This window comes from Gadus morhua, chromosome 20, assembly GCF_902167405.1.
Source record: "Gadus morhua chromosome 20, gadMor3.0, whole genome shotgun sequence".
In the NCBI taxonomy this organism is placed as follows: Eukaryota; Metazoa; Chordata; class Actinopteri; order Gadiformes; family Gadidae; genus Gadus; species Gadus morhua.
The window spans coordinates 11,322,724-11,335,763 of record NC_044067.1 but is presented as its reverse complement, the minus strand read 5'-3'; the positions used below and the strand labels follow the sequence as shown (position 1 = coordinate 11,335,763).

Sequence of the window (13,040 nt, the reverse complement as noted above, 5' to 3'; positions counted from 1 at the left end):
GTGTTCTGTGATGCTGCCCCTGATAGTCTAACACTGTTCATGAGAACAAAGTATGATGTGTACATTCGTTCCAATCACTGAGAAAACGCTGAAATTTGACTCCTCTGTACTTGAATATCAACACCAATACTGAAATATTATGGGGTATCAAAGGACAATGCTACACTCAACCTAGGTTACTTTTGGGCTCCTCCAAACAAAAGACACAGGTAGCTTTGTTAGAAATCCGGCTTATTGTAAGTGTTTTATAATAGTACAAGGCCTGGTGTGACCGCCATCTGGGAGAACTCATTGCGTGTTGACTGTTTTTACCTGTGTACACTGATAACTTAATGTGCAACAGGTTTGCAGCCTCACCCAATCCCAGAGTCCAGCCAGCCATCCACACTCGCTATCACATACTGTATGGTTAACCGAGAAAAAATTAGATTTTTTCAGAGCATATGTAAGACTATTCCGGAAAGAAAAGCCTATCCATTTCTAAGAAATGCTTTGACTTTTACCACCTTTTTTGATTAACACTTATACTAAATAACGTGGAAGTTAGGTTTTTTGACCCCATTAATGAAGTAGCCTGTGAAAAAAAATGTCAAACCCTTATTCTGCTAGATTGTATAGATTTAGAAATTTTGTACATATTCACCCCGTTTGTTTAACTGCTTTTGTGACCCTATGTGCTATGTGCTAACATCAGTTGATGTTAACTAGGTCAAAGTCACAATTGGTTTTGTTTCATCAGGGAAAATATGATGCTGGAATGTCAAAGGGTAGTTCAAACAGGGTGTGTTCAGATAGATCCTTTTGACCGCATGTCTTGTGCTCACATGCCATGGCAACTCTTTTGTCTCACCTGTGCTTTCAGACATCTAACAATTTGTGCATGTTAAAGGTATCGGTTCTTTAAAATCTGAATCCATGTGACATAATTGAATTTAAAAAATGCAGTTGTTCATGAGTCAACAGTATGTCTGTACATGTATTTAATCTGCTTTTAAAAAATAAAAACACATTACATTGCACTATACAACTGTATTGTAAAGTGATACTCAAGTAGTAAATAAGGCCAGTTTGAAGAGGTCAAGACAAAAACATACAAGTAGAAAAGGAAATGTAAATGACACATTTATTTTACAGGGGATTGAAACACCATCATTCATAAAAAGAAAACATAATTTTACGTCATTCACAAAAGCATAAGAAAGTTAGCCAAAAACATACAATACTAAACGGGTAACAGATAAGACACAATTAAAATGGAATGGTTTTCTCCATTCATACGTCTTGGCATTTCAACACACATCGTCTTAAAGAGGGTATCACCTTTCTGGAAAAAACGTAAAATGTAACATAATATTCTGAGAGCATATTTGAAGATTCCTCCTACTGCTATAATGCAAATATTTGCTTCACTTTAACACTGCTATTGGCACTTAAACATCAATACAGTCAACAATGTTTTGTGGCATCAGTAGACGATTTTCCAGTGGGTGGGCTGTTCGCATTCTTTCTCTTGATCCCCACAAAACCGGTTATATGTGGATTTAGGGTCCAAGCCAAGGATCTCGCGCTCTTCGTGTATTCGGAATGAGAACGTCGATACGGAGGTCCCAATGAAAAATCTGAAAAATGTGAAGTATATTATTAAATCATAATGAGAAAGAATTAAAGCATAAGTATGAAATAATTATTTTGATAATAGGCATCATTTAATTGTGGATCAAGCCTGTGTGGAAAGCCAAGTGGCCACTCCTTATGAAACAAATCAAATAATCAGTGGGCACCAACCATCAAGGCCAAACCAGTTAAGATAAGATGAAGAAAAGCTTTAGGCCCCGCCCACACAAGGCCGAAACGGGCGAAACCGTTACGGTTTAGATCTATCCGGTTTCGGAGTATCTCCGTAAAGACGGAGTCAAGCGAACCCGGGTAGATCTGTAGAAACTCTGTAGTACACATTCCAGGCCCATAAGGGGAGCTGCTTCTGCTACAGAAATCCAGAAGAAAAATAAATAAAAAGAAGAGGCGAGCATGCGCATAAAGGCTGCCCCCCGAACTTAAGGTTAAGAAATTAACCAAGGTTTTCTGATATATGAGTGATGTATCTCACTATGGGACATGCCCCTCGCGCTGTCCCCCAGAAGCAATTTTACACTATGCCAGTCGTGACTGGCCAACAGACATGACGTCTGCCTGCAGAGGAGGGACTCCCTCCTACTACATAAGTCCCGTCGACACGTCATCTCTTCAGTCTATAGGCAAAACACCTCTTCCTCGCTCCGGGCAAGGAGGGTGGTCTGGTGAGATACCTCACTCATATATCAGGAAACCTTGGTTAATTCCTTAACCTTAAGTTTTCTTTCGATGTTCGCTTGGTATCTCACTATGGGATATAGTAACTCCCGTATTGCCAAAGAAGCACCAGTGCAAACCCATCAAACAGGCATGTTCACCGATCCAACGCTCAAGACTGTGTGAGACAGATTAGGCACAGTAACATCCAACCTGTAGAATCTAGCGAAAGTGTGAGGCGTCGCCCAGCTGGCAGCCGCACATATCTCTTCCACTGAGACCCCCTGAAACAGTGCCCAGGATGCGGACACACCGCGAGTCGAATGTGCGCGCAGGCCGATAGGGGGTTCCAAACCCATGCCATTATAAGCCATGGCTATAGCCCCCACGATCCAGTGTGATAAACGCTGCTTCGAGAGAGGCTTCCCCAGGTGTGACAGTAGCACATGATACAAACAGCTGCTCTGATTTCCTGAATCCAGCCGTCCTATCAACATAGACGCGTAAAGCCCGCACCGGGCAGAGCGCAATCAGCCGCTCCTGCTCCTGGGAGGAGAAAGGAGGTGAATGGAAAGCCAACATCTCAAGAGGGCGGTATGACAACGCAGAGTCAAATACCTTGGGAACAAACGCAGGATTCGGCTTTAATAGAACCTTTTAAGTTCCCCCGCAAAAACTGCATACACGTCGGGCTAACCGACAGCGCATGGATGTCACTCGTGCGTTTAGTCGAGGCCAACGCGAGCAACAAAGCCGTCTTAAACGAGAGTGTCTTACCTGTTGTAAGGGCTCAAACGGTGGGCGTGACAGTGCATCAAGTACCGTAGATAAATCCCACGGAGCAGCCAAGCTCCGCGACACAGGCCGAAGACGGCGTGCACCTTTCATAAACCGGCAAACGATAGGGTGCTGACCTGCCGATTTGTCCCCAAAACCTTTGTGACAAGCCGATATATTGGCCAAGTACACTTTGACCGTGGAGAAAGCGTGGCCTTTATCCAGCAAGTCCTGTAGAAATGTCAGAATAACAGACACGGGACTCTGGAAAGCTATTTCCCCAGCTTCCGCGCACCAATACTCGAACGCACGCCATTTCCCGTCATATGTGTAACGCGTAGAGGAATCCCTGGCGCCCTGGATAGTCGTAATGACATTCCAAGGGAGTCCAGCCGTCGTTAGGTTCATCCTTTCACGGGCCAGGCCCACAGAGCCATGCGCTCCGGATGAGGATGGAAGATTTCCCCATGCGCTTGCGTCAGGAGATCCCTGCGTAAAGGCAGAGGCCAAGGCTGGCTGCACAGCAATTAGACTATTTCCACCAACCAATATTTCCCCGGCCAACGGGGGGCTATAAGGATCAGCGCATGACCCTTCTCTCGCACCCTGGCGAGAGTAGGAATGATCAGTTCTAATGGGGGAAAAGCGTACAGGAGGACGCGCGGCCACTCGTATGCCAAAGCATCCAGCCCCAACGGGGCGCTCCGACCGGTTAGGGAATAGAACAGAGGGCACTGAGTGTTCTCCTCTGATGCAAAGAGATCGACCTCTGCTCGACCGTATCTCTCCCATATCTGGTTCACGACGTGGAGTTTCCAGTCCTTGTAGCGAGGGTCGCCCCTGGACATTAAATCTGCTCCGCAGTTCCACTCGCCCAGCACGTGTCTTGCCCTCAGCGACAACAGGTGGGCCAACGTGTGCGTTTGAGGGGAGCGTAGCCCCCCCTGACGGTTTATATACGCCACCACCGTGGTGTTGTCCGTCCTGACTAGAACATGTTGCCCGTTCAGAAAGGGAAGAAAATGTTTCAGCGCCAGTGACACCGCCTGATGTTCCAGGCAGTTTATGTGAACAAACTGCACATGTGAGCTCCACGTGCCATTTACTGTTCTGCTCTCGTATACGGCTCCCCAGGCTGCCCGAGAGGCATCCGTCGAAAGGACCTTCCTCGCCAGGACAGTTTGCATGGTGACGTCTGTAGTCAGAAAGGACGCGCGTCCCCAAGGGGGCAGCGCCGAGACACACGCCATGGAGATCAAAACCCGGCGATGGCCATGGCACGTCGGGTTCAGTCTGAGTGATGCAACCCATCGCTGAACCGTTCTCATATGGAGGCGGCCAAGTGGGACTACTACCAGCGCCGACGCCATCAGACCCAATAGTCTGAGGCATGTTCTGAACTTCAACATCGTCCCCCTGCGAAAAGCCTGAAAGGCTTCCACTCTCTCCGCGGATAGACAGGCTTTGAATGTCACTGAATCGAGGCACAAGCCTATGAACGTTATGCTTTGAGTAGGGACCAAAACACTATTTTGCGCGTTTATTGTGAAACCCAGGGACATTAGGTGCGATATGAGCACGCTGGTTTGCGCCTGAGCCTCCTGGGGCGACTGTGTGGCTAGAAGCCAGTCGTCTATGTATGTTGCTAAACACATTCCCTTCAACCTGAGGGGCGCGATAGCAGCCTCCGTGCATTTCACAAACACCCGTGGACTTAACGGAAGGCCGAAAGGGAGAACCAAATACTTGTACGTTACGCCCTGGTAGGCGAACCTGAGATATTTCCTGTGAGGGGGATAAATGGGGAAATGGGGACAAGCGTCCCTCAAATCTATGCTTCTGAACCAGCCTCCCGGGCGCACGAAGCGTATGAGAGCGGCGTGTGTCAGCATCCTGGTACTGTACTGTCTCATGTATCTGTTCAAAGCGCGTAAATCTAATATCGGCTGGAGGCCCCCTCCCTTCTTCGGGACTAGAAAGTACCTTGAGTAAAAACCGCTTTGGTTTTTCTCCGGTGGCACTATCCGAATTGCCCTTTTGTTTTTTGGAGGGGTGATTTCCTCCTGTAAAACATGAGCTTTCTCTTCACGGGCCTGTGACTGCAGTATCCCGTTGAAACGGTGAGGAGTGGACGCAAATTGGAGCCTGTAGCCGGCATATAACAGTTTTTATAACCCAATCTGACGCACCACAGGCACGCCACTGTTGAGCGGCCCCAGCGTCGCTGGTTCCGCTGTCGTGCCGGGCCGAATGGGCATGGTGGGCTGCGCACCGGCTGCTCATGCCCACCAGGCACCGTTTTATTACATTCCGTTTCTTTTTTATGTTCATCGTTTTTTTAATTTTTTTCGTTTCACAAGCAGCTGCACCCTCGGCTCGGAGCCTGGATGGCGATGGGCCTGCCGCACCCCCCTGGTCGCAGCGCCTCAGGTAGCACGCTGTTTCTTCACGGCTCCCTGAGTAGCCGAAGGGGCCGCACGGCCACCTGGCGCCACCCCGGGCGCGGTTGGCTTCCTCGCCCACTCGCCACTGTGCTCCGGCGTCTTGTTCTGGCCCCGGCCGGCCCCGTGGGTTGGGTGGTTCTGACGCTTCTGGATGCGGTAAGCCGGCGGAGGAGCGCGGGGCTGGGTGAACACCTAGCCGGGTGCGTTGGCGGGGAAAGGCGCTCTTCTGGAAAGACACAGTCGCAGTGCCTCACCCTCTTTTTCTCCTCCCAGCGTTTCAGCATGACATCATACGCTGGGCCAAACAGGCCTTTCGGGTCCACAGGCACGTCGAGGAGTTGGGTTTTTTCCCTCAGAGAGACTGGACAGGTTCAGCCACCTCGCTCTCTCCTGCGCCACTATCAGCGCCATGGCCCTAGTCCGCCATCATCTTTATTGTTGTGAGTTCTGAGACTCCGTGGGCTTAACAGTCATTGGCTAGAGAGTCGAGGGGGGGGGGCGATGACGTCATGGTTCACGGTTTCAGTCGATTTCAGGCGTCCACAAGAATCCAAAACGAAACCGGGTAGATTTGAACCCACCTCCGAGGTTGGTTTCAGAAGTTGACGGTTTCGGTCAGCGGATACGCCGGCTTCGTGTGGACGGAAGGCCGAACCGTACAAGACCTTTGCGGTTTCGCCATGAAATCGGCTTCATGTGGACGGGGCCTTATTGTCTGTCACAAGTGACAGGAATTCATCTTTGACAGGGCAGGTTCAATTTACACAAATTAATTAAGACAGAGACAGTCCAAATCAATGACAATAAATGAATGCCAAAAAATGGCATTGCAGAGGGATGACTGAGTGGAATGAGATGTGTTGCCTATTTGTGACTGTTCAGTGTGGTGATGGCAGTGGGGATAAAATAATTTTTTTAGGTGTTTTTTCGTGCCAACGGGACCCTGTAGCGTCGACCTGATAGCAGTAAGTCAAAGGTTTGGTGGAGGGGGTGGGTGGGGTCCTGTATGATGTTTAGGGGGGGGGGGGGGGGGTTAGGGGGAGCCAATTATGTGGCCGGCCTGATTAACTATATTATTATTATTATTATAGTGACTATAGTATAGTCGGCCTGTTCATTATGAGTGAACAGTAAACCACAGTTTAGTGTTCCAGTTTAGTCCAGTTTAGTTCAGTTTAGTGCTCCCCCCTGCTGAGCTTCCTCAGCAGGGGGAGGCGCTGCTGGGCCTTTTTGTAGACAGTCAGCATGCTGTGAGAACGACAGAGAAGATTCCAGCTCTGTATCAAGCTATTTATAAACGACAACCTGTTGAACTGGCCGACCGCTGATGCTGAGGTGTTGAAACATTTCCTGTGAGCTCAGTGTTCCCCTGCTCCGACAGCAAAGCTCCTTGGTTTTGTCACGGTTGAGGTCCAGAGAAATATCCTGGAAAGTTGTGACCAAGGTGTTCACTGTCTGATGGCAGTCAGACAGTGCTCTTGCGTCCGTCAAATGGTACTAAGGCCATGTCGTCTGCATACTTCAAAAAAAAAAAATCTTCTCCACTGCACAAGATGTTGTTTGTGTAGACGGAGAGGAGAACGGGGGATAAAACACAACCTTGGGGGAGACCAGTATTTAAAACCAGTTTGCTGGATTTAAAACCATTCACCTGCACTTGTTGTGGCCTGCCTGTAGAAAACTTTTTTAATCCATAAAATCAGTGTGGGGTGGACCTGAAACTCCACTAGAAAGTGAAGCAGTGTGAATATGTGTACAGTATTAAAAGCAGAGGAATAGTCCAAAGATAAAATCCTTGTGTGGGGGGGGTGAGGAGTCCAGCTGTCTGGTCACGGTATCCAAAAAGGGTCCGAGTTGCATCTTCTACTCCTCATTTGGCCTTATAGGCAAACTGGAGTGGATCCAGTCTTCCTGCTACATGCTGGAGAGGTGATCACCTACAACTCTTTCCATACATTTGCACAGTACCGATGTCAGGGCAACTGGCCTAAAATCCTTTGGGTCTTTGGCATGTGTCTTATTGGAATTGGAACCACAGTGGTTTCCTTCCACCGGTGGGGAACAAAGCTTGAACCCAGAAGGCTCTGAAAGAGCTTGGTGAAGACTCCGCTTAGCTGAGTGGAGCAATCTTTAAGCACTCTGCCTCTGAGCCTGTCAGGGCCAGGGGCTCTGTGTGGGTTCACTCGGCTCAGAACAGAGGCCACCAGCTCCTCATCTATGATGCGAGCTTGTTGGTGTACTGCTGCTGTTGAACCTGCTGAAAAAGTAGTCAAGCTGCTCTGCTGCTCTGCGTCTGAGCAGTTGATCCCTGCAGGTTTGGGAGCTTTCCCCATCATGATGTTTAACCCCTGCCATGCCTCCCTTGCATTAACAGAGGTGAGTTTGTTTTCAATCTTGTCCTTGTAATTTATTTTGGCCATCTTAGCCTTCCTTCTTGATTTTCAGGTTTAACTCATGGTCCAATGCTTGCCAGATATGGTGTATCTTGTGTTAAAGACACTCGTCCCAATGACTGAGTTTGATTTTCACTTCCTCAGCCCATGAAAAGAACATAGAATTCTGAACTATTGCGTTTTTAAATGGGTTGTCAATCTAAACCGAACCATCATGGGAAAACAGAAAATAAGCATTTTAAAATCATTAAAATGTGCTTTTCGTGGCCCTCAAGACCTTGCATATACGTTTGAAATTAATATAAAAGCAATTAAAACATATACAGCACAACTTTAGCCAGACATTAAATGCAGTTTTAGAAAGCCTTGTTTTGATTATTGTTTTGAATGTGGACTGATCGGTGCCGTCTAGGATGTGTTTGGGGAGAGGCATCAAGAGGGAGGGCGCAGCTATGGAGATGGCTTTGTCATTGTCCACGTAAGCTATGTTATGTAAGTAGAAGTCCTTTATCGAACTTTGGACTACTATTTAATACGTCAAGGCTCAAATAGCTGTCATGCAAATCAGCAGGTCATTGTTTGAAAGACAAAGAGAACGCACCAAAATATCTGTGGAAAATGTCTGCACATTGCAGTGTGGATTTTTGCAACATATGCATATGAGACATTGTTTGGAGACACTTACCTGGCATGTGCACAAATCCACTGGTCAATTATGGCCACTCCTCCATCTTTAAGGAGCTCTAGATCCTTCAAGGTTGGCTCAAACCGAACCATCTCTGGCAGCATCCTCTTCAAATCCTCCAGCTCTGTATAGACAGGTGTTCAATTTAGAGGGCTCGGTCTGCCTTGATGTCAGGTGACATTGGGACGAGTGAGTTTAACACAAGATACACCATCTCTGGCAAGCATTGGATCCTGAGTTAAATCTGAAAAATGTGAGTTGCAATTAGGATGGTGCTATGTGAACTGAATGTCATGAGCATTTGGTAAAAAAAGGGACAGATTTGTGAAATGGTATATTATCCCTGAAAAATCACATCTGTAAAGATGGGAATATTTCTGTAGTGACACATCTAGGCTTGGGACAATATGAAAATCCATTTTAATGTCACCATAATCCAGGCCCAAATAAATGTGATTCATTTATTAGTGAAAAACTGTAAAAGGATGTTCAGTTTCAGTCTGGGAGGCAAGCCACCAGCCGCTCTGAGCCTGCGACATGGTGACATACATAGGTTATCCAATAACTGGAAAGATGTGGACTCCCCCTTGTGGCCAATTCAAAATAAATCTGTAAATCAGTATAGGATTGTATTTTAGTGAGCAGTATCTCAAGTCACTCAAGTGAGGATATTCTGTATCCCAGATTATTAACTATTGCCTCATTACCTTCATCATCTGCATCCGTCGCAACAAAGACCTTGTTTAATTTGTGCTTTTTCATCAGGGTACGGATCTTCTTGACTGCGCCTTTGAGGCTGGGCACGTCTTTCCTGTGACCCCAGATGAAGTCCTTTCGGCGCAGGTGCACTCCAAGATAAGCCCCACCTTCAGCCGAGCCCAGCTCAGCCTGGGCCCAACAAAATCCAACATTGGGGTAACGGTTAGTATACAACCACAGCCAACAAACTACGATGGATATAAGGCTTAAACCGGGGCGCATCAAGTGTACCTCACCTTCATACGAGTCCAGTCCTCGTTGTACACAGTGTGGTCGCTGTCGTCGGTGGAGTTGAGGTACTTGGCCCGGAAATCATCTCCAATGAGCCGTAAGTGTTTAGCAAACACCATGCTTCGTCGCGTCTAGGGTGAAACATGATTACAAGCAGGTTTCAACCTGATAATTCCATCATCAAGGGTTAACATGGCACCAGTCAGCTTCAATGTTGCTGGTAATGCCCATAAGATGGTTGCTTGGAAGTCGCAAGCTAAACGATTCAAGCGATTGCACAAAGATGTCCCTTGTCCTAGTCAACTGGAATGTAATATTTGTATAATTTTGGAAAATGACATCAGGAAGAAAGTATTAATTACATTGATTTATACACGAGACATGGAAAAAAAAGGTTAATATTGTTTAGATATATCACCTACATCCTCATCATCACACAACAATGATCACACTTACACTCCAGTAGTCCTTGCCAGCATAATGGTCATGTAGAACGGTCTCCGCACGGTCCAACATAACTGATCTACAAAAAACATACAAAGTCATTTGTAGCAACAGGCAGCAGCTGAGTCAGTCTCCCAGTCCAAATTGCTACTGCCAATAAGGGCAAGGAAAGATCCTGGTTGGTCCTTGCAATTAAACACGACCTCTTGGTTCAATTGTTAGTCATACTTAAGTGTGACTTGAGGTATTTTACTCAAAAATTATGTTTGTTTACCTGTACCTTTCAGGTTATTATAGATAGCACCACTTGTGTGCAATCGTGTGTGTTTAAAAGGGCATAAAGCTTGGCATTGAACTGCTATTGTAAGGCAGTGCATGGACTCACGTGACTGTGATGTTACTGTGGAGGACGGGGGCGATGATGGAAGCATGGCCTTGTGCAGACATACACATGACTTTGTGAGCCCGCGTCTCCTCGTAGCCCCAAAACCAGCCCCTTGAAAGGAAAAACAAATATGGGACTAGGACAACCATTTTGGAAATCTATGGCTCTTTTTGAAAATGACTGCACTGAGAACCCAGCTTGGTTCTTTGTTCTTGTTGTCTTTTTATTCCACTGAGTAAATCTTAAGTTTGTTTTTTAAGTTTAATGAAGAAAATCGTAAGTATAATTTTTTACGTTCAACAAAGAAATAAGCTTAAGCTTTGTGAATTCAACAGTTTTAAATGATCATAAATGAATAAAATAACAAGGTCATTGATTTGTGCCCCCACACACCTCTGCTCAATTGTAACTACTTCCTAAATATTTAAATCAGAAATTCTGATCTATTATAAATGAGAAGAATGGCTGGATTAGTTGCGTTGAAGCTTTTCCCACACTGAATTCAGGTATGATGAGACCCTTTGTTTTTTCAGGTCTCAATATCTAGACTGGATAATTGGTCAGGCGACCAAAGCATAGAAATGGAGGGATGATTACCGCTAGAATGTTTTTGTCTCAAAAATAATCCTGGTTAAATCTCAAAGTATATGTGTTAATATTAATCTAATGCAAAGTGTTTTGCGCGTTGCTTTTATGTTGCTGAACCTCTGACTTATTTCTGCAGCTAGCACCTCAGGTTTTTGCTGAGCACCTTGGACCCCTTCACCTCAAGAAAAGAGGTGAAGGAGTCCAAAAAGAACAGTGTTCTGCTCTGCCAGTGTGGTGGTGGTACCTGTAGAAGCCCTGTTGATCTTTGGAGTACATTAGTTTGTCAACGCAGGGACGCTCGTCTACTTTCTCCTCCCACTTGCCATCCGTCCATCCCTCTGCGTAGTTCTGCAGTACCAGGACTTGGTCAACGAACGGGCCGCCGGATTCTGGTTCAACAAAGGATTGCAAGAAACATTTGTTAATAACTTTGTGCAGTCCCAAAGGAAACTGTAAAGATTTGGCTAAACCACAATGGTTTCAGGCTTAGTATGCTAGCTTTGGCTCAGTGCAGATCCTACATAAATGAAAGGAAATAGTCAGAATGAATTAATGAATTAAAATATAGTCCAATCGGTCCATTTAGGGCATCCGATCTACAGCATGTGCCCAATAAAGGTGAGGAAACAGTGGAATAGAAGAGAAAAGTTTAGCTCAAAATACGTTTTTACTTTGTATGATATTCAATCAAAAATAACTAAATAAAATAAGAATCTTCTTTGCCTATGCAATCAACAAATCAATAAAAAAAATTCAGATGAACATAGGCCAATATAAAATCCAATGTCCAGATTTGGTTAATATTTACTGAGCAGAGGAGGAAAAGGGGTGCATGCTAACAAAAAGGTTCCGGGTCAGCCTCTAGTCTCACCAGCTATGAAGTCTTCAAACTCCACGACAGGCACATTGACCTGCAGGCTTGGGAGGCTAAAGAACTCTCCCCAGGGGATGCGAACCTGGTGGATGTCGGGGCTCTGCCAGTGATAAAGACGACCCCATGGGGGCAGGACCAGGACCCAGTCCTCTCCATCCTTCCTAAGGGTCTTCACGAGGGATGCCATGCGTATGTAGACGTCCCTCCTCAAGTTGAAACCCTCAGGTGGGTTCACATCGTATAGCAGATACCTAATAGACGTTATTTGAGTATGCTGATGTAGCCAAATACCTCAGCAGATGGAAACGAATGTGGCTACCGACATGGTCAGAGTAGTCCACAGATATTGCGTTATGAAATCTGCCTCATGCACAACGTCAAAGTCTCGAATATGCGTAGTATTTATCAAATGCTTTGGATCATTCCAATCCTTACAGTCTATCAGTTGTGAAAAAATCGACGAGTAATTTACTACTAGAAAAATATATTAAAAGAGATAGGAGTGCATTTTGACATTAACCAGTGTTATAGTAAACAAGGATAATAACTTATTCTCAAAGCGAATGTTTGAATATAGACAGCTAGCAAACTTACCGTATGTCTCTTGCTCTAGCCATCTGCGAGTTGACGGCGTGACTTGCACTGAACACGTCATCATGAGTACTAACTGTTACTACGCTTATACAAATTAAAATAGCAGAAAGAACATATTTTAAAACAGATTGTCTTAAAAATATCAATAATAATGCAGTGATCGGTTCCCTGTGCGCCATGTTTTTTCAACCGGCCACGCACTTCCGGGTGCAGAAAGCGTCTGTGGTTGCTAAGCAACTATATTCACATTTTCGGGGAAACATGTAGGAAATTGTCAAACATGTAATCAAATTAATTTATACTGCAACATAGAGTCTTTATATTGATAATCGGATTGGTTTTTAAACAAATAACAATTTTAGGAACTTGGTTTATATAATCGGTCCATGGGATATATGCACGGTAGCATGTGGTTCAACCCGGTACTGCCACCTTGTGGTCACTCTAAGACCGCCAGTGTTCCAGGCACCTCGTCGTAATAGTATTCACCTAAAATAACACATGAAGATAGCATTTAATACTTAAAAATAGCTTGTGGTGTGTATACAATATTCCTTTTCTATTAATCCTAACCATT

General features: G+C 45.5%; 1 protein-coding gene across 1 annotated transcript; it reads right to left on the bottom strand.

Moving 5' to 3' along the window:
* Positions 1-1,100: 1,100 nt before the first annotated feature.
* On the bottom strand, positions 1,101-12,682 carry pofut2 (protein O-fucosyltransferase 2). The gene is made up of 9 exons (XM_030343991.1): positions 12,464-12,682; positions 11,867-12,120; positions 11,240-11,384; positions 10,408-10,518; positions 10,035-10,101; positions 9,584-9,709; positions 9,296-9,476; positions 8,589-8,712; positions 1,101-1,619 (listed from the first exon to the last, which is right to left on the bottom strand). The coding sequence occupies exons 1-9, from the start codon at positions 12,640-12,642 to the stop codon at positions 1,466-1,468; spliced, it is 1,341 nt and encodes a 446-aa protein (XP_030199851.1). The 5' UTR covers positions 12,643-12,682; the 3' UTR covers positions 1,101-1,465.
* Positions 12,683-13,040: the final 358 nt, after the last annotated feature.

Excerpts from the sequence above, each read along its gene's own strand:
- pofut2 (XM_030343991.1), bottom strand. The coding sequence starts at position 12,642 with ATGGCGCACAGGGAACCGATCACTGCATTATTATTGATATTTTTAAGA. Across the intron at positions 10,102-10,407 it reads CACAGTAACATCACAGTCAC|ATCAGTTATGTTGGACCGTG; the intron begins GTGAGTCCATGC and ends TGTTTTTTGTAG. Across the intron at positions 8,713-9,295 it reads GACGGATGCAGATGATGAAG|AGCTGGAGGATTTGAAGAGG; the intron begins GTAATGAGGCAA and ends CTGTCTATACAG.